This window comes from Sorex fumeus, unplaced genomic scaffold (assembly GCF_029834395.1).
Source record: "Sorex fumeus unplaced genomic scaffold, SorFum_2.1 ptg000009l, whole genome shotgun sequence".
In the NCBI taxonomy this organism is placed as follows: domain Eukaryota; kingdom Metazoa; phylum Chordata; class Mammalia; order Eulipotyphla; family Soricidae; genus Sorex; species Sorex fumeus.
In genome coordinates, this window is record NW_026606066.1 from 21710381 (window position 1) to 21733836 (window position 23456).

At 38.3% G+C, this 23456-nt stretch overlaps 1 protein-coding gene across 1 annotated transcript in view; it reads left to right on the plus strand.

The window, feature by feature from the left end:
• Positions 1 to 23456, plus strand: part of CERS6 (ceramide synthase 6) — a 350871-nt gene that overhangs the window by 175397 nt on the left and 152018 nt on the right. The window contains exon 4 of the mRNA XM_056110252.1: positions 17054 to 17111. Within this exon, the coding sequence (XP_055966227.1) occupies positions 17054 to 17111 (58 nt within the window). The remainder of the gene's footprint in view (positions 1 to 17053; positions 17112 to 23456) is intronic.

Here is a 23456-nt window from a genome sequence, read left to right on the forward strand (position 1 = left end):
ATGATACTTTCCATGTAGTACCACTTGTAAATTTCATGACTTCATCTTTTCTAATAGGTACATAGTACTCCATTGTATACATGTACCAAAGTTTCTTTAACCAGTCATATGTTTTCGGGCACTCAGGTTTTTTCCAGATTCTGACTATTGTAAATAGTGCTGCAGTGAACAAGCAAGTGCAGATGCCACTTCGACTATACTTTTTTGCCTCTCTGAGATATATTCCCAGGAGTGTTATTGCTGGGTCAAATAGGAGCTCAATTTCTAATTTTTTGAGAATCGTCCATACTGCATTCCAAAAGGGCTGAACCAGTTGGCATTCCCACCAGCAGTGAAGGAGGGTCCTTTTCTCACCACATCTGTGCCAACACCGGTTGCTTTTGTTCTTTTGGATGTGTGCCAGTATCTCTGGAGTGAGATGATATCTCATTGTGGTTTTGATCTGCATCTCCCTGATTATTAGTGATGTAGAGCATTTTATCATGTGCCTTTTTGCCATTTGGATTTCTTCTTTGAGAAAGTTACTGTTCATTTCTTTTTTTTTTCTTTTTTTATTAGTGAAACACCATGAGGTACAGTTATAGGCTTACAAATTTTGTGCTTGGGTTTCAGTTATACAATGATCAAGTACCCATCCCTCCACCAGTGCCCGTCATCCATCCCCACGGGTCCCAGCATCCCCCCCAACCCTCATCCCCCCCACCACCCGTCCCATCCTGCCTCTGTGGCAGGGTATTCCCCCTTGTTCTCTCTCTCTTCTTTTGGGTACTGTGTTTTGCAAGAGAGGCATTGAGTGGCAATCATGTTTGGTCTATCGACTACTTTTAGCATGCTTCTCCCACCCTGGGAGGGCCCTCACAACACCCTTCATTTGGTACTCTCTTCTCTATCTGAGCTTCCTTTTCACCTAGAGCCTGTGGCTGGCCTTCCATTCATGGAGCAAAATTCTTGGTACTAATCTCAGCCATTCCTGGGTGTTAATCTCCCTTTTTGTTGCTTTATGTTCCCCAGATGAATGCAATCTTTCTGTGTCTATCCCGCTCTTTCTCATTTTGCTTAACATGATACTTTCCATGTAGTACCACTTGTATGTAAATTTCATAACTTCATCTTTTCTAACAGCTACATAGTACTCCATTGTGTAAATGTACCAAAGTTTCTTTAACCAGTCATCTGTTCTTGGGCACTCAGGTTTTTTCCAGATTCTGTCTATTGTAAAGAGTGCTGCAATGAACAAACAATTGCAGATGTCACTTCGACTATACCTTTTTGTCTCTCTGGGATATATTCCCAGGAGTGCTATAGCTGGGTCAAATGGCAGATCAAATTCTAATTTTTTGAGAGTCGTCCATACTGTTTTCCAAAAGGGTTGGACCAGCCGGCATTCCCACCAGCAGTTAAGGAGGGTCCCTTTCTCGCCACATCCACGCCAGCACCGGTTGCTTTTGTTCTTGTGGATGTGGGCCAGTCTCTGTGGTGTGAAATGATATCTCATTGTGGTTTTGATCTGCATCTCTGTGATGATTAGTGATGTAGAGCATTTTCTCATGTGTCTTTTTGCCATTCGAATTCTTCTTTGCGAAAGTTTCTGTTCATTTCCTCACCCCATTTTTTGATGGGGTTGGGTGATTTCTTTTTGTGGAGTTTAACCAGTACCTTGTATATCCTTGATATCAACCCCTTTTCGGATGTGTACTTGGTGAATATCCTTTCCCATTCTGTAGGCTGTCTTTGTATTTTGGTCAATGTTTCTTTTGAGATGCAGAAGCTTCTTAGTTTAAGATAGTCCCATTTATCTATCTCTGTTTTCACTTGCTCGGCCAGTGGCGTGACATCTTTGAAGATACCATTAGCTTCAATATCATGGAAAGTTTTGCCGACTTTGTCTTCAATAAATATTATGGATTCTGGTCTGATGTTGAGGTCATAAATCCATTTTGATCTTACTTTTGTGCATGGTGTTAGGCAGAGATCTGAGCCCACTTTTTTGCATGTAGCCGTCCAATTTTGCCAGCACAGTTTATTGAAGAGGCTTTCCCTGCTCCATTTCACTTTTCTTGCCCCCTTATCAAAAATTAGATGATTATATGTTTGGGAGGAAATGTCAGTATATTCAACTCTGTTCCATTGGTCTGCAGCTCTGCTTTTGTTCCAGTACCATGCTGTTTTAATTATTACTGCCTTGTAGTAGAGTTTGAAGTTAGGGAGGTTGATTCCTCCCATTTTCTTTTTCCCAAGAATTGCTTTAGCTATTCGTGGGGGCTTATTGTTCCATATAAATTTCAGGAGTGTTTGCTCCATTTCTTTGAAGAATGTCATGGGTATCCTTATAGGGACTGCATTGAATTTGTACAGTGCTTTGGGAAGTATTGCCATTTTGATGATGTTGATTCTCCCCATCCATGAACAGGGGATATTTTTCCATTTCCTCGTGTCCTCTTTTATTTCCTGAAGTAGCGTTTTATAGTTTTCTTTGTACAGGTCCTTTACTTCCTTAGTTAAGCTGATTCCTAGATACTTGATTTTCTGGGGCACAATTGTGAATGGGATTGTTTTCTTGATGTCACTTGCTTCTCTTTCACTATTTGCGTATAGGAATGCCATGGATTTTTGGGTATTGATTTTATAGCCTGCCACTTTACTATACAAGCCTATTGTTTCTAGGAGTTTCTTGGTAGAGGTTTTAGGGTTCTCTAAGTATAGTATCATGTCATCTGCGAATAGTGAGAGCTTAATTTCTTCTTTCCCTATCTGGATGCCCTTAATATCTTTTTCTTGCCTAATCTCTATGGCAAGTACTTCCAGTACTATATTGAACAGTAGTGGAGAAAGTGGGCATCCTTGTCTCGTCCCTGACCTTAGGGGGAAGGGTCTCAGTTTTTCCCCATTGAGGATGATGTTTGCTGTAGGTTTGTGGTAGATGGCTTTAACTATAATGACGAAAGTCCCCTCTATCCCCATTTTGGCAAGGGTTTTCATCATGAATGGGTGCTGGATCTTGTCAAAAGCTTTCTCTGCGTCTATTGATATGATCATATGATTTTTGTCTTTTCTTTTGTTGATATGATGGATTATGTTGATTGATTTCCGAATGTTGAACCATCCTTGCATCCCTGGGATGAATCCCACTTGGTCATGATGTATGATCTTTTTGATGAGTTGTTGTATTCTATTGGCTAGTATTTTGTTGAGAATCTTCGCATCCGTGTTCATCAGGGATGTTGGCCTGTAGTTTTCTTTTCTTGTGGTGTCTTTGTTTCCTTTTGGTATTAGAGAGATATGGGCTTCATAGAAGCTGTTTGGGAGAGTTTCTGTTTTTTCAATTTCCTGGAAAAGCTTGAGAAGAATTGGCAATAGGTCCTCTTTAAATGTTTGGAAAAATTCGCTAGTAAATCCGTCTGGGCCTGGGCTTTTGTTTTTGGGAAGACTTTTGATTACAGTTTCAATTTCCTTGATGTGAATAGGTCTATTCAGGTACTCTATATCTTCTTGATTCAGCTTTGGGAGATGGTAGGAATCCAGGAATTTATCCATTTCTTCCAGGTTCTCGTGTTTCGTGGCATAAGACTTTCAAAGTAGTCTCTGATGATCTCTTGAATTTCTTTAGTTTCTGTTGTGATATCCCCATTCTTATTTCTGATTCGATTTATTAGGGTTCTCTCTCTCTGTTTCTTTGTGAGTGTTGCTAGTGGTTTATCTATCTTATTTATTTTCTCGAAGAACCAGCTCTTGGTTTCATTGATCTTTCGGATTGTTTCTTTGTTTTCCATGTCGTTGATTTCTGCTCTAAGTTTTATGATCTCTTTCCTTCTGCCTGATTTAGGCTCTTTCTGTTGATCCTTTTCTAAGGTCTTGAGCTGTGAGGTCAAATTGTTTATGTGCATCGTTTCTATCGACTTAAGATAGGCTTGCAGAGCTATAAATTTTCCCCTTAATACAGCTTTCGCTGCATCCCATTAGTTCTGGAAGTTTGTGTCTTCATTCTCATTTGTTTCCAGGTATCTTTTGATTTCATCCTTGACTTCGTTCCTGACCCACTCATTGTTCAGCATCGAGTTGTTTAATTTCCAGGTGTTTGATTTGGTTCTCCGTGTCTGTGTGTGATTCACTTCTATCCTCAGTGCATCATGGTCTGAAAAGATGGCTGATACTATTTCTATCTTCTTGATTCTGTTGAGGTATGTTTTGTGTCCTAGCACATGGTCTATTTTGGAAAATGTTCCGTGCGCGCTGGAGAAGAATGTGTATACTTTCTTTTTGGGATGTAAAGCCCTGTATAAGTCCATAAGCCCTTTCTCTTCTATTACTTCTTTCAAAGCCAATAATTCCTTGCTGGGTTTTGTTCTTGTTGATCTATCCAGAGGTGATAAGGCGATGTTGAAGTCTCCAAGTACTATTGTGTTGGTTGTGATATCCTCCTTAAAATCTGTTAGCAGTTGTTTTAAATATTTAGCTGTTCCCTCATTAGGTGCGTATACATTTAAGAGTGTGATTTCTTCCTATTGTACGTATCCCTTGATGAAGAGAAAATAGCCTTCACTGTCCCTTCTAATCTTTTTCAAGGTGAAATTAATGTTGTCGGATACTAGTATGGCCACCCCAGCTTTTTTGAGGGAGTTGTGTGCTTGCAGGATTGTTTTCCATCCTTTGACTTTGAGTCTGTGTTTGCTCTGGCTGTTGAGGTGAGTTTCTTGTAGGCAGCAGAATGTTGGGTTCTGTCTCTGTATCCATTTTGCCACTCTGTGTCTCTTAACTGGTGAATTTAGACCGTTGACATTGAGAGAGAGAATGGTTATGGGGTTTTGTGTCATCTTTCTGTGCGGGTGTGTTGTGGTTGTAGGGTTTGTCTTTTCTTATAGTAGCCCCTTTAGGCCTTGCTTTAGGTTTGGTTTTGAGTCTATGAAGTTCCTGAGCTGCTGTTTATCTATAAAATAGTGTACTGTTCCTTCGATTTTGAGGGAGAGGTTAGCCTGATAGAGTATTCTTGGGGAAGCATTCATTTCCGTGAGTTTTTTGACTATATCTCGCCACTGCCTTCGGGCTTGTAGGGTTTCCTCTGATAGGTCTGCTGTGAATCTAAGGGATGCTCCTTTGTATGTGATTTCCTTCTTTGCTCTTGCTGCTTGCAGTATTGTGTCTCTATCGGCAGTATCGATCATTCTAACTATGATATGTCTTGGAGTGTTTTTGTTAGGGTCTCTTTTAGCTGACACCCTTCGGGCTCCTTGAACCTGAATGGCTGCATTGTGCAGCTCTGGGAAGTTTTCAGCAATGATTTGTTTGACGGTGTTTTTTTCGTTGGGATTGTTTCCCTGAGGTTCAGGTAGTCCCATGATTCTAATATTGTTCCTCTTGGAATCAACTGCTAGGACTCTGATTCTCTGTAGAGCCATTTTGAGGTCCCTTGCCACTGTTTGTTGTTGCGTGTTGGCTTGTTGCAGCTGATCTTCCAGGTCACTGATTCTCTCTTCAGCTGTGGTCATTCTATTTTTAAGAGAAGAAACTGAGTTTCTCATTTCATCTATGGAATCTTTTAATCGTGACATTTCTGCCCTCATTTCTTCTCGTAATTTGTCGATTTTTTCTGTGGTGTTACTGGCTGTCTGTCTGACTGTTTCATTGAGTTGATTGAACATCTTGATGACTTCGTATCTGAATTCTATGTCAGAGAGGTCCCTTAGGTGAGCTGTATTGACAGAATGGTCTAGATTGTTTTCGTTGTTCTCCCCTTGTGGTGGAGATTTTCTTTGTTTCTTCATATTGCTGAGTAGGTTGGGTTACTAGATTCCTTGGGGACTAGGTTCCTTAGTATGGGAAAACAACCTGCGGCCGCGTGAGTGTTGGCCCGCTGGAAATTAAGCCACGCCCACTTTTGAGGCCACGCCCACTTTTGAGGAGGCCACGCCACTACAGAACCCTGGGTTTGGGATGAGATGGGCGCCGCGGTCAGGTCAGGAGTGAAGAGGGCAGGGCAGACGCTCAAAACTGCTTCTCTTCAGGCATCTTGGGGGACACCTGGGGTCCTGCAGGGAAAGATGGAGGTCCCAGGGTCGCGAGCTGGCACCTGTGCTGACCTGGAATTAAGATGAGATGGGCGCCGCGGTCAGGTCAGGAGTGAAGAGGGCAGGGCAGACACTCAAAACTGCTTCTCTTCAGGCATCTCGGGGGACCTCGCTCAGCTCGGCGGCGGCGGCAGCGGCGTCGCTGTCGAATCTCATTGCGACTCCAGAATTCATGATGGCACTCTCGGACCCGGCTCGCGGCGCCATCAGTGGCGTTACTGTTCATTTTATCGCCCCATCTTTTAATGGGGTTGGATGTTTTCTTCTTGTGGAGTTCAACCAGTACTTTGTATATCCTTGATATCAACCCCTTGTTCGATGGGTACTGGGCGAATATCCTTTCCCATTCTGTAGACTGTCTTTGTATTCTGGTCACTGTTTCTTTTGAGGTGCAGAAGCTTCTTAGTTTAAGATAGTTCCATTTGTCTATCTCTGTTTTCACTTGCTTGGCCAGTGGATGACATCTTTGAAGATACCATTAACTTCAATGTCATGGAAGGTTTTGCCAACTCTGTCGTCAATGTACCTTATGGATTTGGCCTGATGTTGAGGTCTTTAATTCATTTGGTCTTACTTTTGTACATGGTGTTAGGCAGAGATCTGAGCCCATTTTGTGCATGTAGTTGTCCAATTTTGCCAGCACAATTTGTTAAAAAGGCTTTCCTTGCTCCACTTCACATTTTTTGCTCCCTTATCAAAGATTAGATGATCATATGTTTGGGAGATATGTCAGTATATCCAACTCTGTTCCATTGGTCTGCAGGTCTGCCTTTGTTCCAGTATCATGCTGTTTTAATTATTACTGCTTTGTAGTAGGGTTTGAACTTGGGGAAGGCTAGTTTCATTGATCTTCTGGATTGTTTTTTGGGTTTCCATGTCGTTGATTTCTGCTCTATGTTTTATGATCTCTTTCCTTCTGCCAATTTTGGCTCCCTTTGTTGATCCTTTTTGAAGATCTTGAGCTGTGAAGTCAGGTTGTTTATGTGAGCCCTTTCTTCCTACCTGAGAAATGCTTGCAGAGGTATAAATTTTCCCTTTAACTCGGCTTTAGCTGCATCCCATAGGTTCTTGTAGCTCGTGGCTTCATTCTCATTTTTTTCCAGGTATCTTTTGATTTCGTCCTTGACTTCCTTTCTCACCCATTCATTGTTCAACATTGAGTTGTTTCATTTCCAGGTATTTGATTTGGTTCTCTGTGTCTGTGTGTGGTTCACTTCTATTCTCAGTGCATTGTGGTCTGAAAAGATTGTTGATACTATTTCTGTCTTCCTGATTCTATTGAGGTATGTTTTGTGGCCTAGCACATTTTGGGAAATGTTCTGTGTGCACTGGAGAAGAATGTGTATTTCCTTTTTGGGGGGGTGTGAAACCCTGTATAGGTTTATAAACCCTCTCACTTTTATTTCTTCCTTCAAAGCCAATGTTTCCTTGCTGTGTTTTGTTCTTGTTGATCTATCTAGAGGTGATAAGGTAATGTTGAAGCCTCCGACTACTATTGTGTTGCTAGCAATGTCCTCCTTAAACTCTGTTAGCAGTTGTTTTAAATATTTAGCTGTTCCCTCTTTACGTGTGTATACATTTAAGAGTGATTTTTTCCTTTTTTACATATCCTTTGATGAATAGAAAATGGCCTTTGCTGTTCCTTCTAATCTTTTTCAACCTGAAGTATATGTTGTTGGGTACTAGTATGACCACCCCAGCTTTTTTCAGGGTTCTCTTTGCTTGCAGGATTATTTTCCATCCTTTAACTTTGAGTCTGTGTTTGCTCTGATTGTTCAGATTAGTTTCTTGTAGGCAGCAGAATGTTGGGTTCTGTCTCTGAATCCATTTTGCCACTCTGTCTCTTAATTGGTGAATTTAGATCTTTGACATTGAGAGACATTATTGTTAAGGGGTTTTGGTCATCTTTCTATAAGGGTTTGCTGTATTTGTAGGGTTTGTCCTGTCTTATGGTAGCCCCTTTATCCCTTATTTTAGGTTTGGTTTTGAGTCTCTGAAGTTCCTGAGCTGCTGTATATCCAGAAAATAGTGTACTGTTTTTTCGAGTTTGATTGAGAGTTTAGCCGGATAGAGTTTTCTTGGAGAAGCATTCATTTCAGTGAGTTTTCTTCACTATATCCCACCATTGCCTTCGGATAGAAGGGTTTCCTATGATAAGTCTGCTGTGAATCTAAGGGGTGTTCTTTTGTATGTGATTTCCTTCTTTGATCTTGCTACTTGCAGTATTGTGTCTCTATCTGCGCTTCCATGGTTCTAACTATGATTTGTCTTAGAGTGTTTTTGTTAGGTTCTTTTTTAGCTGGCACCCTTCGGGCTCCTTGAACTTGAATAGCTGCATTGTCCAGCTGTGGGAATTTTTCAGCAATGATTTGTTTAACCGTGGCTTTTTCATTGGGATTGTTTTCCTGAGCTTCTGGTACTCCTATGATTCTAATGTTGTTCCTCTTGGAATCACCTCCTAGGACCCTGATTTGCTCTAGAGCTATTTTGAGGTCTCTTGCCATTGTTTGTTGTTGCTGTTGTCTTCGTGCAGCTGATATTCCAGCTCACTGATTTTGTCTTCAGCTATAGTCATCTACTATTGAGGGCACAAACTGAGTTTTTTATTTCATCTATGGAATCATTTATTCATGACATTTCTGTGCGTAGCTTTCCAGTTTCTGCTCTCATTTCTTCCTGTAATTTCTCAATTGTTTCTCTCATGTTACTGGATATCTGTCTCACTGTTTCATTGAATTCATTGAACTTCTTCATTACTTTATATCTGAATTCTGTCTTAGAGAGGTTCCTTAGGTGAGTAACACCTAGTGAGTCTTCTGTTGAAGCTTTATTCAGGTATTTTGAAAGTCAGCATACCAGAAATTTTAGTATGATAACAGGAAATTTATCAGGCCTGCTGCTGCCAAAAGGAGAGAGAGAGAGAGAGAGAGAGAGATGGAGGGATGAAGGGATGGCCTGATTGGTAAGAGCTGGGATAGTAGAGACAGCTCCTTCTTACTGTGTGACCTCTGACAATTTATTGGCTCACTCTGCACTTGTTTCCTCCCTGGGAAATACAGAAGGAATGGTGATTATAATCCCTACCTTGCTGTAGGCAATAGGTTCACCTACTTGTTAAGTACTTCCAACAGCCCGTGGCACAGAGGAAGCACTCTATAAATCTAAATAACAGGAACACATACACCTGTTCTGTTCAGAAAGGTGTGCTGAGGTGAACTCTTTTCCCTTCTTACACTTCATCTGTAGATTAAGATACCTGAGGTATTTGGGTATATTTGGCAGCAGAACGCAAGATCTCATCACTGATTTCCTGATTCTATGACACATTTTAGTAGTCTTTTGTTGAACAAAGCACCCTTTCAGCTGTGTGGTGTAAGGATGATAAAGCAGATTCAGTGGGTGGTAGTTTTTACTAGCTTTCTCTTCTAATTTTCAGGTTTGATAGCTCTGAAAGGTTCATATGCCCAAACAAAGAGTGGAAAACCATGACTTTCCTAGGCAAGAAAAAAAATTCACGCTGATTCTGTGGCATTTGACAACTGATACTAGAGTTAGTGCTGCACAAAGTTGGTGTCTTGGTTATTTTGCCACTTAGCAACCATGAGGCCTTGCACATGCTAATCCCTAGGTCTCTGAACAGAGGTTGCTCTTTTGTAGCCTAATTCCTGCTCTGTAGTCTCTCTGGAATTGTTTAATGCTCTGAGCATTCTCTGCTGGGTATAGAAGCCAACTTCCTGTTCTGCTAACCAGCCTCCAAAAAGCGCAGGCTGTCTTCACTTGTTTTTTGGGTCTTTGTGAATCTGTTCTTTTCTTAACAAAAATCCTTCTTTTCCCAGGCACTGCTGTATACCTTCCTGAAGCTCATAGATAATTTATACATTCAATTTGCCATTTTTTAACCAGAAGTTGTCTTTTAGTTAAAAAAAAAAAGGTTTGAACTATAGTTGTTATGTTACTATAAAAATATAGTTTGAAATGTACCCGTAACACTACATCCGGGGGCACTTGAGAACTCAGTGGTAGGCCTTGAATTTGATCCCCAGAACAGCCCCTTCAGGCAGCCAACTATTGTTAAGTCTCCTGTGAGCTCAGCAGTCAAAGTGCACACAAGCATCACAACCAGGTATATGCAAGCTCTGGTCATCTCAGTAACAAAGGGAAGGGAAGGAATAAACGTAATGTTTCCTTTCTCCATTCCCTATTTCACTTATATAAACATTCATCTCTTAATTATTGTTATATAGTCTATATGAAGCTATATAACAAGCAATATGAAGCGATAGCTGGAGCGATAGCACAGCAGATAGGGCGTTTGCCTGCACGAGACTGACCCGGCTGACCAGGGTTCGATTCCTCCACCCCTCTGGGAGAGCCTGGCAAGCTACCGAGAGTATCTTGCCTGCACAGCAAAGCCTGGCAAGCTGCCCATGATGTATTCTATATATATTAACAACAAGTCTCACAATGGAGACATTACTGGGCCCACTCGAGCAAATCGATGAACAACGGGAGGACAGTGCTACAGTTATTAATGATTGAGTTTCAGGTGTACAATAATCCAGCACTGATTCCTTCACCATTGTCCCCTTTTCTCCACTAATGTCCCCAGTTTTCTCTTCTGCTATCCGCCACCTCCCCTCCACCCCCCCCCCCACACACACATATATAAACATACACAAACATTGCCTGCCTCTATGGCAGGCACTTTTTCCTTTTACCTTTTAGGTATTGTAGTTTCCAATACTGTTATTAATAGAGTATCATCTACTTTGCCTCCTTTTAGCATCCAATTATTATCCAGAGTAACGACTTTCCCCTGTCATTGTGTTCCCATCCCTTTCCTAACCCTTCTCCCCACACTGTGGCAAGCTTCCTACAAAGGGCCAGTCTCCTACCCTTTGTTTTATTGGTGATTTTTGTAACTATTGTTTCTTCATCAAACTTGCCCTCTTGTTCTTCAGGGCCTCCGTTGACTCTTATTTTCTTCCTCCTGAACCCTTTCCATAGTTCTCTGATATGCTGTCTATTTCTTTTTAGATTATTGACTTACCTTTCACTCAAACTTTAAAAAATTTTAATCACTGTGATTTTCAGCTTTACAACACTGCCATGTAAAATCAACATGATATGGTTTCATGAATATAACATTGTAATATCACACCCTCTACTAGTGTCCATTTCCCTCCATCATTGTCTCAGGATCTTCCTCTTCCCATCACTACTTCAACAACATCCATGCCCCAATCTCTCACTGCTGCAGTGATTTTGTAAAGAAGTTCTTAGATTCTGTTGCCGAATTTTAGCCATTTATTATTCTCATACTGTGCTTCTTTATATCCTGTATGTGAGAGAGATCATTCTGTGCCTGCCTCTTTCCTTCCAGATGAATTTGCTCAGCATGATACCCTCCATTTCCATCTAGATAGCAGCAAATTGCGTGATTTCATCTTTTCACAATAAGTGAAAACAAGCAGTGTTGGAATGAATGTTGGGAAAAGGAATTCTTGTCCACTCTACGTGGGATTCTAGACTGGATCAGACTTTTGGGAAACAGTATGAACGCTTCTAAAAACAAACAAAAAAACCCCCTTAGAATTGAGTTTACAAGAATCAGCAAGATCTTTTCTGGACCCTATTCAGAATGACATTTGTGCTCCCGTGTTCACTGCAGCACTGTTCACAATAGTCAAACATTTTGAATTCTTAATTTTTATTTGCATCTTTGGTGGTTGGAAGTTGCCCTATAAATTTTTAGTGGAAGTTAATGAATAACTTGTTTTCATAGCCTTTGATTTATGTGACTCCCTTTCATAAAATCTGTTTTTCTATAATAGCTAATACAGAGGAAACATTTAAGGCCAAGCAGGTGTTATGCTTTAAGTGGTGCCTTAATTTCATTTGACTTGCATGTTGATTTGTTTTTGTTTTTATGCCTGGATACTGAAGAAGTTTTTAAAAGTATTTAAGAATGAAAACTTTTGTCAGAATGTGTCTTTGAATCGATGGTTCATGATTAAATTTAGTTCTCTTTATTTTTTTTCAGTTCAGTTTTTTCCCCTTAAGTTTGCCTTTGATTATTACTTCTATTTCAGTTCTTCATTTGTGTTTTCCTAGAAACAATTTTAATTATCCTTGGTGATGCTCCTCCAGATCTAGGGTCTTTTTAATCTATTAGCTCTCTTTTCCAGCCTTCTAAAGGTGTTTGTCTCTCATCGCGGATTTAATTTATCACAGTAAAGTAAAGTAAAGTAAAGTAAAGTAAAGTAAAGGCCCTCCCGTTGATCGTCGATTTGCTCGAGCGGGCCCAGTAACGTCTCCATTGGAGACTTTGTTGTTACTGTGTCTGGCATATCGAATACTCTCGGTAGCTTGCCGGGCTCTCCGAGAGGGGCGGAGGAATCGAACTCGGGTCGGCCATGTTGGCCGCTTGTAAGGCGAACGCCCTACCCGCTGTGCTATCGCTCCAGCACAGTATGCATCAGCATTTTCTCTTTGCTTTCCAGCCCCAGCCCCACTTTGTGGATAATATTCATTCTGTCATTATAGTTTTATAATCCTTGGGTGAGAGAAATAGCACAGTAGTTAGAGCACTTGCCTTAGACACAGCTAACTGCAGTTTTATCCTTGGTGCCACATATGGTCCCCTTGTGCCTCCAGGTGTGATCCCTAAAGACAGAGCCAGGAACAGACCTTGATCACCACTGAATGTGGCTCCAAAACAAACAGTTCTAGAATCCTTTTAGTACTATTTTATTTCACTAGTAATCTTTTCTTAAAAAATAAGAATTTTCCAGATATCTTTTGTCTTTTAATCTATGACTATTTTTAGGCTCATCTCTTGAATCTATTAATGCAAATACTTTTCTAAAAATTATATGATTTTTCTAGTTAGTGGTTTTTAGTAAACACTTTTTAAAAATGTTTGGCATGTTATTTTCTTTCTACTATTTATATAATAGTTTTTAGCAGACTTATGTTGATATGTAGCTATTGATTTCTTTCCTATTTGGAAATATAAATCTAGAGGAAATCACAAGGAGGGTACATGAGTTACTTTTATTTCTACTCTGTTTGCTTTCTTTTACATCTTTTTTGAGGTCTTGTAGCATGTTTATATAGATAACCTTCCTCCCTCCACCCCCCACCCCACTCTTTCTTCTGACCTGTTCCCATTGGGCAGGAGTATTTGTATAAAGATTCTTCAATTTCTTGTTCTCAATGGCTCTGTGTGTATTATATAAGAAGTCTAACTACTATAATGCCAAACCACCACAGATCAGCACATTAAATCTGCTTTTCTGCAACTAAAATTTCCAAGACCAGGACCTCCTTTATTCACATATCTTTTGAAAGTAGTGGTGACTAATAGATCAGGGGGGGAAATTTTCCTACTGCCCAAAAAAAGCATCATTCACAATAGATTTGTCAAACTTTCTTACTGGTACAATTTTTTATTTCTGTACAGATGACAGAAAATAGAGAAAGGAACATAAAATTTCCCATATCTCTGAAGACTTATAGCCTGGTTCTCATTGCCTTTGCTCTTTTAAAATCTAATTTTATTCACTTTCTACTCTGAAGTTTCTTCTCTAATTCTTGCTGTATGGTGAAAGTTATTTTTTGTGTGTGTGTTTGTCTTTATCTTTATTTATATTCTTTGTTTATAGATATTTTAGATGCAAGGTTGGCAGAGGCTATACACAAGTTCACAAGTTTAAAAGAAGGACTTTTTTTTTTGGCTTTTTGGCTCACACTCGGCGATGCATAGGGGTTACTTCTGACTTTGCACTCAGGAATCACTGCTGGCAGTGCCCAGGGGACTATATGGGATGCTGGGAATTGAACCTGGGTTGGCCGCATGCAAGGAAAACGCCCTACCCGCTGTGCTATCACTCTAGCCCCAAAAGAAGTACTTTCTACATGTGGCACAATGCTTGAAAATTTTGCTTCCTGGTGTTATATGAAAATAAAATCTGCCTTGTAAATATTCATCACAAGTTGGTATTCAAATGATGTGGGTATCACTTTTACTGTAATTGAACCTATGTCTTATGGAAACTGGGTCATTTTAGTGACAAAATAAATGTAGATACATAAGTGGTTATAGGAATTTCAATGATTTCCATAAATTTTTATTATACATAAAAACTGGTAGATTATTGCCTGCTAACAGGAAACTTTTTGAGTAGAACCGGCTGTTATTAATCTATGTTGTGAATTTAGTTGCCTTCCCAAGTCAGAAAGAGGATCCCATCATACTCAAAGTGGTAAGTTTAATACAACAGGGGTTGATATATACTAGAGAGAAGTGTAGAATAACCTTGACTGTTGGTATAATACCAAAATAGTATATTATTGTAAAGAGTATTATTATCCCATTATAGGGTTGTAATTGTGGTGAAGAGAAGTTAGTTGATTTGCCCAAAATTAGCAGGATGTACTACAAAACAAAATATGTGGTCTCATTCAACCATTAAGAATTTCAAAATGGTGACAAAGAACATTAAATCAAGTCTAGGACCCTTTGTGACTGCACGTTACACATCCTTGAAGCTATTTTTTGTTTTCATTCCTAATGCAGAATTTTTATATCAAACAAAGATGCTCTCTCTCATCAACACCTTGAACTTGATAATGGAGATGGGGTTAAAATTAGTCCTTGACTTTGATACTATAATATTAGTGAAGAACCTTTATTTACAAGGTGTCTTTGTAGATTTTAGAATCATTGCCTTAATATAATGTTTGGATGCTTTCATCAAATTATCACTGCTTTTCTCTGTTTTTAATGTTCCTTCCTGAATTCAGATTTTATGATTTATAGGTGAAGATTTTCAGAAGATTCAAAGCTCTTTTCTCTTAGTTCTGATTTTGATCTTACAGTTTTTGAAGAATCAATCAGGAATTAAGGAAGGAATTTCTGAGGGATACTAGTGCCTGATGTTAGATCTTACTCAGTTCTCAGGAACCCCCAAGCATCTTTATTTTTCTTTTATCTGAAGATAGCAGTCATATTCTCCAAAATGTTTTGACTATAACTCAAATCAGCTCCTAAAATTACCTCCTCTTAAACCGTATTTGACAATTTTCATGGCCCACAAAACAAACAACAATAAAGTATTATTCTACCTGAGTCCCAGAACTACTTTCTCCTTTGCGTTCATTTCTGGTTTATAATCCCTATACCATCAATGTGTAACCTTAGAAATGCTAGAGAATGCTAGCTGGTGTGTCCTGAATCAGAAAGTATGGTAAATAAAATTGGGCATTAATTACCAAGATAAGTTTTTTGGGGTAGTAACCATACATAAATATGCATATGTAATTTATATGGATTATTTGTGTTTATTAATGTCTTGTTTCAAAAAACAAGTATTCAGTCATTTACTATGAGAATGGGCTGGAGAGATAGTATAGGGGTTAAAGTTCTTGCCTTCTATACAACCAACCCTGGTTTGATCCCAGTACCCGAGACACCACCAAGAGTGATCCCAGAGCACAGACCCAGGAGTTAGCACTGAGCTCCCCTGGTTATGGCCCCCAAACATAATGATCATAATCATAATCATCATCATCATCATAATAATAGTAATACTCTCACTGTCCTCCTTTGTTCATCAATTTGCTCGAGCAGACCCAGTAAGATTGTGAGACTTCTTGTTACTGTTTTTGGCATATTGAATACGTCACGGGTAGCTTGCCAGGCTTTGCCGTGCAGGATAGTAATACTATGAATTTAAATAAAATCTTAAATTTTTCCTTATTAAAAAAAGTAAAAGCTGTATAGTGTAGATTGGTGTAGGAGTTATTAACAGTTGTACATTTGATGGATGATTTCAATTTCAAATGCTTTTGATGAAGTCATGAAATTTACATACAAGTGGTACAACATGGAAAGTATCATGCTAAGCGAAATGAGTCAGAAAGAGAGGGATAGACATAGAAAGATTGCATTCATCTGGGGGATATAAAGTAACAAAATATGAGATTAATACCCAAGAATAGCTGAGATCAGCACCAGGAGGATTACTCCATAGCTTAGTGGCCAGTCGGGCATTCTAGAGGAAAGGGCAGCTCAGATAGAGAAGGGAACACCAAATAAAGGGTGTTGGAGGACCCTCCCAGGAGGGGAGATGCATGTCTAAAGTGGACTATGGACTGAACATGTTTGCCACTCAATGCCTCTTTTGCAGACCACAACACCCAAAAGGAGAGAGAGAACACAGGGGATTGCCCTGCCACAGAGGCAGGGGGGGATGGGGGGGTGGGGGTGGGGAGGATATTATCCATGGTGGTGGAAAATGGGCACTGGTGGAGGGATGGGTATCTGATCATTGTATAATCAAACCCAAGCACAAAAAATTGTAAATCTACAACTGTACCTCATGGTGTTTCACTAATAAAAAAAAATTTAAAAAAAATAAATCAAAAAAATGCTTTTCTTTAGCAGCATCTTCAATAATGACAGTAACTGTTAAAGGATGAAACAAAATCTTACTTGATTTAAAATATTAGGCTTTTATTTTGAATTTTTTTTACCCTACTGGGACTTGAATCCAAAGCTTAACACATGTAAGACATCTGCTCTGCCAATGGGTCACATTCTTGATTTTTAAGGGTTTAATTTTTAAAGCAAATCTGTACATCAGTTAGGTACTTATTTATTTAATATCTCAACCGGACAGGAATACATTACATACCTTTGTGTTGAAATATATTCCTTCCTGACCTGACCTGAGTAACCAGAGAAACATTTTAGGGAAAGACAAGATGAGCAATGGGCAAATTTGGTAACAAAAACAAAATTTATGTCATGTTTGTTACCATTTAATATATTTCCAGAAGGCCATGTTTGAGCAAATGTGGGTTTCATCCCCCATGTACATACTGAGATTGTACATACTTTATTTCATGCCTGGTGAGGGTGGGACTGTATTCTGTGAAATAAATGAACTAAGCAACATAACATTTTTTTAAAAAAATTTTTACAGGTGGCGATTTTCATTTTACCTTTACGTATTTACATATGGAGTCCGGTTTCTGAAAAAGGTAGGATCCATCAAGTTATTTCTATAAAATTTTTATGTAATGATAAGCCTGTATCTCATTTCTATGCATGATAATAACAATATTTTAAACTGACTTGGTAAGAGTTTTTGGTACATTTTCCTTCTGCTTGCAAAAAGTATTTGCAGTTTTTTCTTTATGGTAAAAAAAATTCAGAATATGCTTAAAATACTTTTTAAAAATAGTTTGTCTTTCCAGTGAAAGATGTCGCTAAGTCATCTGACCAAGTAATAAACTTAACTTGTTTATTATTTGTGGATATTAGGAGCCTTATAAAAACTCATCTGAGGATGGGTGTTGCAACATTGTATAACAGAAATCTAATCACTAACAACTTTTGTAACTGTGTATCTCACAGCAATTCAATAAAAACTAATTAAATTTTTTTTAAAAACCATCTGAGGTTCTGAAAGAAATTAGTTTCCACACTCATAGTACACAACTTGATAAAAATCAGTAGCTGCAATATTGCACTATAGTCAGTCTTTGGTAGGTTGGATAGTATATAAATGCAAGGGCTTTCTTTACGAACAGCTGATCCTGGTTCCATCCCTTATTTAGGATCAACACTCACTGCAGGTAGAAAAGTCAGTTTCTTTCCCAGATTTTATTTCCTCTGCTGCTGCTTTACTATTCCTAAATGAGTTGAGACATCTTAATCTAGGGAAGTAATTCTTTGGATTTCCATAGTCTCTCCCCAACCCCAAATTCCTTATTTTCAATGCTTAATGGCACTGCTCACAAATTAGGCTGTTTACATTCAAGACTCATGAAGACTTAGATCATGTTTATGCACATATGAGCACTAGTGATTTTGCAGAAAACAGGGCATTTGGCCAAGTGACTCGCCCTGCTTGTGAATTTTTATGTAAATAGTGATGTGAAAATTGCAAATGTGTTTTTATTGTTACAGTCTGAGTTGTAGAGTATTGCCTGTGGCAAATTCTATTATAAATAATAGTTGTTTCCCAGTAACAAATTTCCTAGAGAAAATACTCTTTTTACTTATTGTTTTTTACTTTCTTTACCCTTTACTTGTTTTTTTTTTTAATAAGACCCAGTGGTGTAGAGGACATTTGAATAAGTACAAGAGGATGAATGTCACTCTGAAGGCTCCCTAAGTATAAAGAAATTCACAGAAGGGGTAAATAAACAGAGTAGAAAGTATTTATTTTGGAACCATGCTATTCTGGTTTTCAAATTTACGTATCTGGGGAAAAAAATGGAAAGAATAGCTTGTAGGGCTTTTAGACTTTGAACTTTAGTAGCCTGGAAGAGGAAGTTGCTTTGGATGGAATTTCAATGGATGAGGAAGTGCAGTGCTCCCTGCAAATGTTGAGTGTTGAGTTGCTTACTGACTGTAAGGTTTGGAATTTCTTTAGGGTCATGTCAGTGGTGCGCTTTTGTGGTAAGAAAGAAAAGATGGTGAGAGCCAGGAGCACTTTTCAGCCCTTTTCCCTGGATATGTAGGATATTATCCTGTGGTCTTTTTTTCTTCCTCTCACACAGCCAGCCTGGTCATTTGTTAACTGAAGAGGAAACGCTTTTTGAGACTTAACTCTGCTTCTCTGTGTCCCTAACCAAACTGAATGGAATCAGAATAGTTTTACCACTCTAGCCTGAAGCAGTACAGTTAATGTCTGTAAAAGGTCTGTCAGTGCACATTAGCTTGGAAACTGTATTTCCTTAATGGATACCAGTTTCTTTCACCTGCCTGCAGTTCTAATAAATGCTAGGAAATGTAAGTAAACAACTGCATGCCATTCTTCTTGAGGAGCTATTTGTAACTGGGGGTTCTTTTACTCCTGTCTCAGAAGCACTTGGTGATGAATGAGCTGCATAAGTTAGTATTAATCATTATATGAGCTAGGAAAGAGTGCAGAGAATTAATTTATGTGAGCAAACTAGTCGAAGTAGATTTCTTAAACCATCTTTTCCAACATCACAGCTGAAGAAGCAGAAATCAAAGAGGGGAGGCACATTCTAAAAGTCTCACAGTTGATATATTAAGGCAGAATTGAAGTGAAACACCCTGTACAATCAAATACTTCAGTGCTTCCTCCACTAACCTGAGAATGATTTTTGCTATTCCTCACCATTAAATTAGCAAACTTAACTTAGCACAGTTATTGTTTCTACTTATAAGAATCTCAGTAATTGTTTTAATGAAGATATTAAAAATAGATTTCAGTTTACTTTCTTGGTGCGGACACTATATTTAGTTCTCTAACTTAAAGGGGGAAACATTTTGAAGACAGCATCAGAAATAATCTGTCACTGTCACTGTCACTGTCACTGTCCTCCTGTTGTTCATCAATTTGCTCGAGCGGGCCCAGTAACGTCTCCATTGGAGAATTTGTTGTTACTGTGTTTGGCATATCGAATACATCACGGGTAGCTTGCCAGGCTCTGCCATGCGGGCGAAATCAAAACAAGTTAATTCAAATGTTCACAGAGCCCTAAATGTTTTAAAATAGAATACCAGGATAGTAAACCAATTTTTATAGGTTACATAGATCATGGTTACTTTCTACCCCATATTGCATGGGCTTGGGAAACTTGTCCAATTGTCTTTTGTCTTCTAGGTTATATGTTAGTATTTTAACATTTGTGGGAGACACCAAGCAGTGCTCAGGGATCACTTCTATCAATACTAGACTGAGTCTCAGTGCTTGGCCCAGTGATCCAGTGTTGCTCAGGCTCAGCAGTTCTGGGGCTACTAGGGTCCATTAGTGCATAGTGAGTAGGTCATGCATTGTCAGGGTTTGAACTCAGGGCCCAGGGCCTGCTAGTATATGTTGCAGCCCTTTGAGATCTCCCTGACCAATGTCATAACATTTTTAATTACTAATTTTTTTGGTTTGAGAATCACATCCAGCAATTCTCAGGGTTTCCTCCTACCTCAACACTAAAGAATTTCTCTTGGTGGTACTTGGGACTGCTGGGAATCCAACCTGGGTCAGCCATGTACAAGGCAAACCCTTACCTTCTGTACTATCTCTCTGACCCCTGTTATAACATTTAAACTCCATATTTGGGAAGAATTTAATATAGTTGATCAATAACCTGTTTGGAAAGTAACTTGATGATGCAGAACAATAACCCAACCGTAAGATGTTCAGATACGATAACCAGTAGTTCAAGTGTTGTAAGTTTATCTTGAGGAAAGAATAGTACAGAAACAGAACATAATGAGTGAAGTAACTTATTCAATATAAAATACATATACTTGTAGAAAATCCAAAATATAGCACTGTAGCACTGTCCTCCCATTGTTCATTGATTTGCTCAAGTGGGCACCAGTAACATCTCCATTGTGAGACTTGCTGTTACTGTTTTTGGCATATCAAATATGTCACGGGTAACTTGCCAGGCTTTGCCGTGTGGGTGGTATAGACTTGGTAGATTGCCAGGCTCTCAAAGAAGGATGGAGGAATAGAACTGAGGTCAGCTATATGCAAGGCAGACGCCCTATCTGCTGTGCTATTGCTCCAGTCCAACAAAATATAAAGCAATTATAATTTTCTATTATTAGATTTTGTTATCAAAATGAGAAAATAGCAGACAACCATTTATAAAACAACTACAAAGGAACCGTATCATTTATTGATCTAATAAAATTTTAAATTTTATTAACATTTGAACTCTATGTAAAATTTGCAAATTGTTACAAAATAAACATATTTATATATTTGTATACAATGTATATCATAGATAAAACTGGAAGATAATAAGTAAAATGAAAATATTTCTTTTAGAGAGGCAGAATTATGGGTAGTTAATTTTTTTTCAAGATGTCTTTATTGCTTTCTTCCTTAGTAAAAAATTAACTCTAGGTACAGGAATTAGAATGGCAGTGACTACATAGGTTTAGGAATAATTGGCTTATGAAGAAACTTGCAGATGAAACTTTTAAAAAGAGGGTAAAAAAATAAGTGGAATTTGAATTCTATTTAAATGGTGAAGAAATAGAGAAATTTTGTCAAACAATATAAAAAAAAGACAAAACACCTAGGTTATTGTTTGTCTTGTTCCTCCTGTTTTGTTCTGTTTTTATCCTGAACTTTATCTTACTGCATTACTCAGAATGCCCTGGAAGGACCCTAATATAAACTTTCTAAGGAGTATTTGTAGTCTAATTGGATTTTTGTACAATTCAGATTCATTTCCATAGCAGATTTATATGGCATACATTAGGCAATTACTAGGAATTCTTCATTCCATATCACTGTCACTGTCCTCCCGTTGTTCATCAATTTGCTTGAGCGGGCCCAGTAACATTGTGAGACTTGTTACTGTGTTTAGCATATCGAATACATCATGGTAGCTTGCCAGGCTTTGCCATGCGTGCAAGATACTCTGGGTAGCTTTGCCGGGCTCTGAGAGGGGCAGAGGAATCAAACTCGGGTCGGCCGTGTTGGCCGCATGCAAGGCAAACCCCCTACCTGCTGTGCTATCGCTCCAGCCCCATTCCATATGGCACTATAAAAAATTTCTCTAAAAGTTATTGCACTCAATAATTATTTATTTCCTATATAAAAATGTTGCCTTAATGTTTCAGTTTTCAAGGATCAGAAATAAAGAAGGAAGGACAAAAAAAAAACCCTCTCACAATGGAAGTTTCACTACTTTTGGAAAGGATAATGACTCAGAAACATTACTGACTTAGTGCATAGATAGGAAAAAAAAATGGATCATTGATAATAGTCATAATAACCACAATTATACTGTATTGTGCACTCAAAATGACTAGGCATCACATTAACCACTTACCAATCATTTCTTGTGCTGCATAGTACAAGTACAATTCCTCATCATTGTAAGATGAAGGAAACAAGATTCACATAGGAACAGTAATTTTCCTGAAGTCACATAGGTTAATAGTCAGTGGGAGTTATAAGATTGACATACAAGTATTTTTGGCATTGTGGTTTGCTTATATCTCAGTACACTTTGTTACTGACTCAGAGCTACAAGGCTGATCTAGATTGACCAGTTAAGAAGAAAAAAAACCAAAGGTCTTTATTTTTATATTATAACTACAAAGTTAAAACTCAGTAATTATATTCAAAAGAACCAAAACAACCACCATACTTGCATTATTTGTCTATTAAATGAAGTTATACTGTTTAAGTAAAGAAATTCATGTCTTGCTATAATATTAACATTTGGGACATTAGACCCTTTTTTAATACAAAGGAATGTTAATTGTGAGATCTTTTTTTCCCTTGTGATATATATTTATTTTCTATAACGTGACCAACATACATGTTAATATTTGATTTACAGTACAAGTTGTTTGAGGCAGTTTGGTATTTTCTACCTCTTGAGTGGTATGTTTTAGGTGAAAAGTTTCTTTGCTTTGGAAATAGAAAAACTTATTAAGATGATAAAGTTTGTTCATTAGAAAGAGATTATAGCTTGGGGTCTTTTATTTTATGAACTGTAGTAGTTGGATTGGAGTTGCATAAAGCTTCCTCAAAAGAGCATCCTGAAGGTTTTACTCAGGCTTTGTGTTGAAGCTTCATCTTGAGAGAAAGACATTTTGTATACTAGAAGCTTCCCTGAGGTGGTGAGGTACACAGCTTTATACTTTAACTTGAGGTTAAAAAAGATTTGTAAATAGGAGAAGAAAGATGCCAAGACACAAGGTGACGGCTGCTCCATGGAGTGATGATCACTTTTGTGTAATTATTTTTATACAGATTTGTGGATTTGATGATGAATCCACAAATCTTATCTTTTCAGCCCACTTAAAATAATGATGTATAAATTTTGGAAACAAATAGCTAACATATTTTAGAGGCTATCAAAATAATACTTAAATATGACATTCTTTATTAGACAATGCCCTGAAGGCATAGTTACACTTTTTCCCAAAAGTTTAGAGCTGAGCTTGACACTGGGAAAAAATGGTCTTCATTTTTATGCTGTGGTTACTCTGGCTTTACAGGCTAGATTCCATTAGTATTCTTCTCTTGTCTCCTTGGGGAACACAAAACTCATCCCTCTCAGAATTCAAGTAATTTAGTACGAAAAATTGATCCAAGTATCAAACTCTACCTACACTTTCTCTCTGCATTAGCTGAGTCATCACCTGACACTTAAAGGAAAAAAAAAAAAACAGTACTTACTGAATTCAACAAGAAAAGAATTATTATTATTATTATTAAGAATTATTTTCATATAGATGAAATTTAATGGCTTTTGCATATAGCACTCATCATCATAAAACACTTTCTTCAACAATAATGAAACAGACCAGATGTTATTTGCTTTAAAACAACAGCTTTCTGAGAGATTTAATGAGGTACTCTGCTTCTGCTT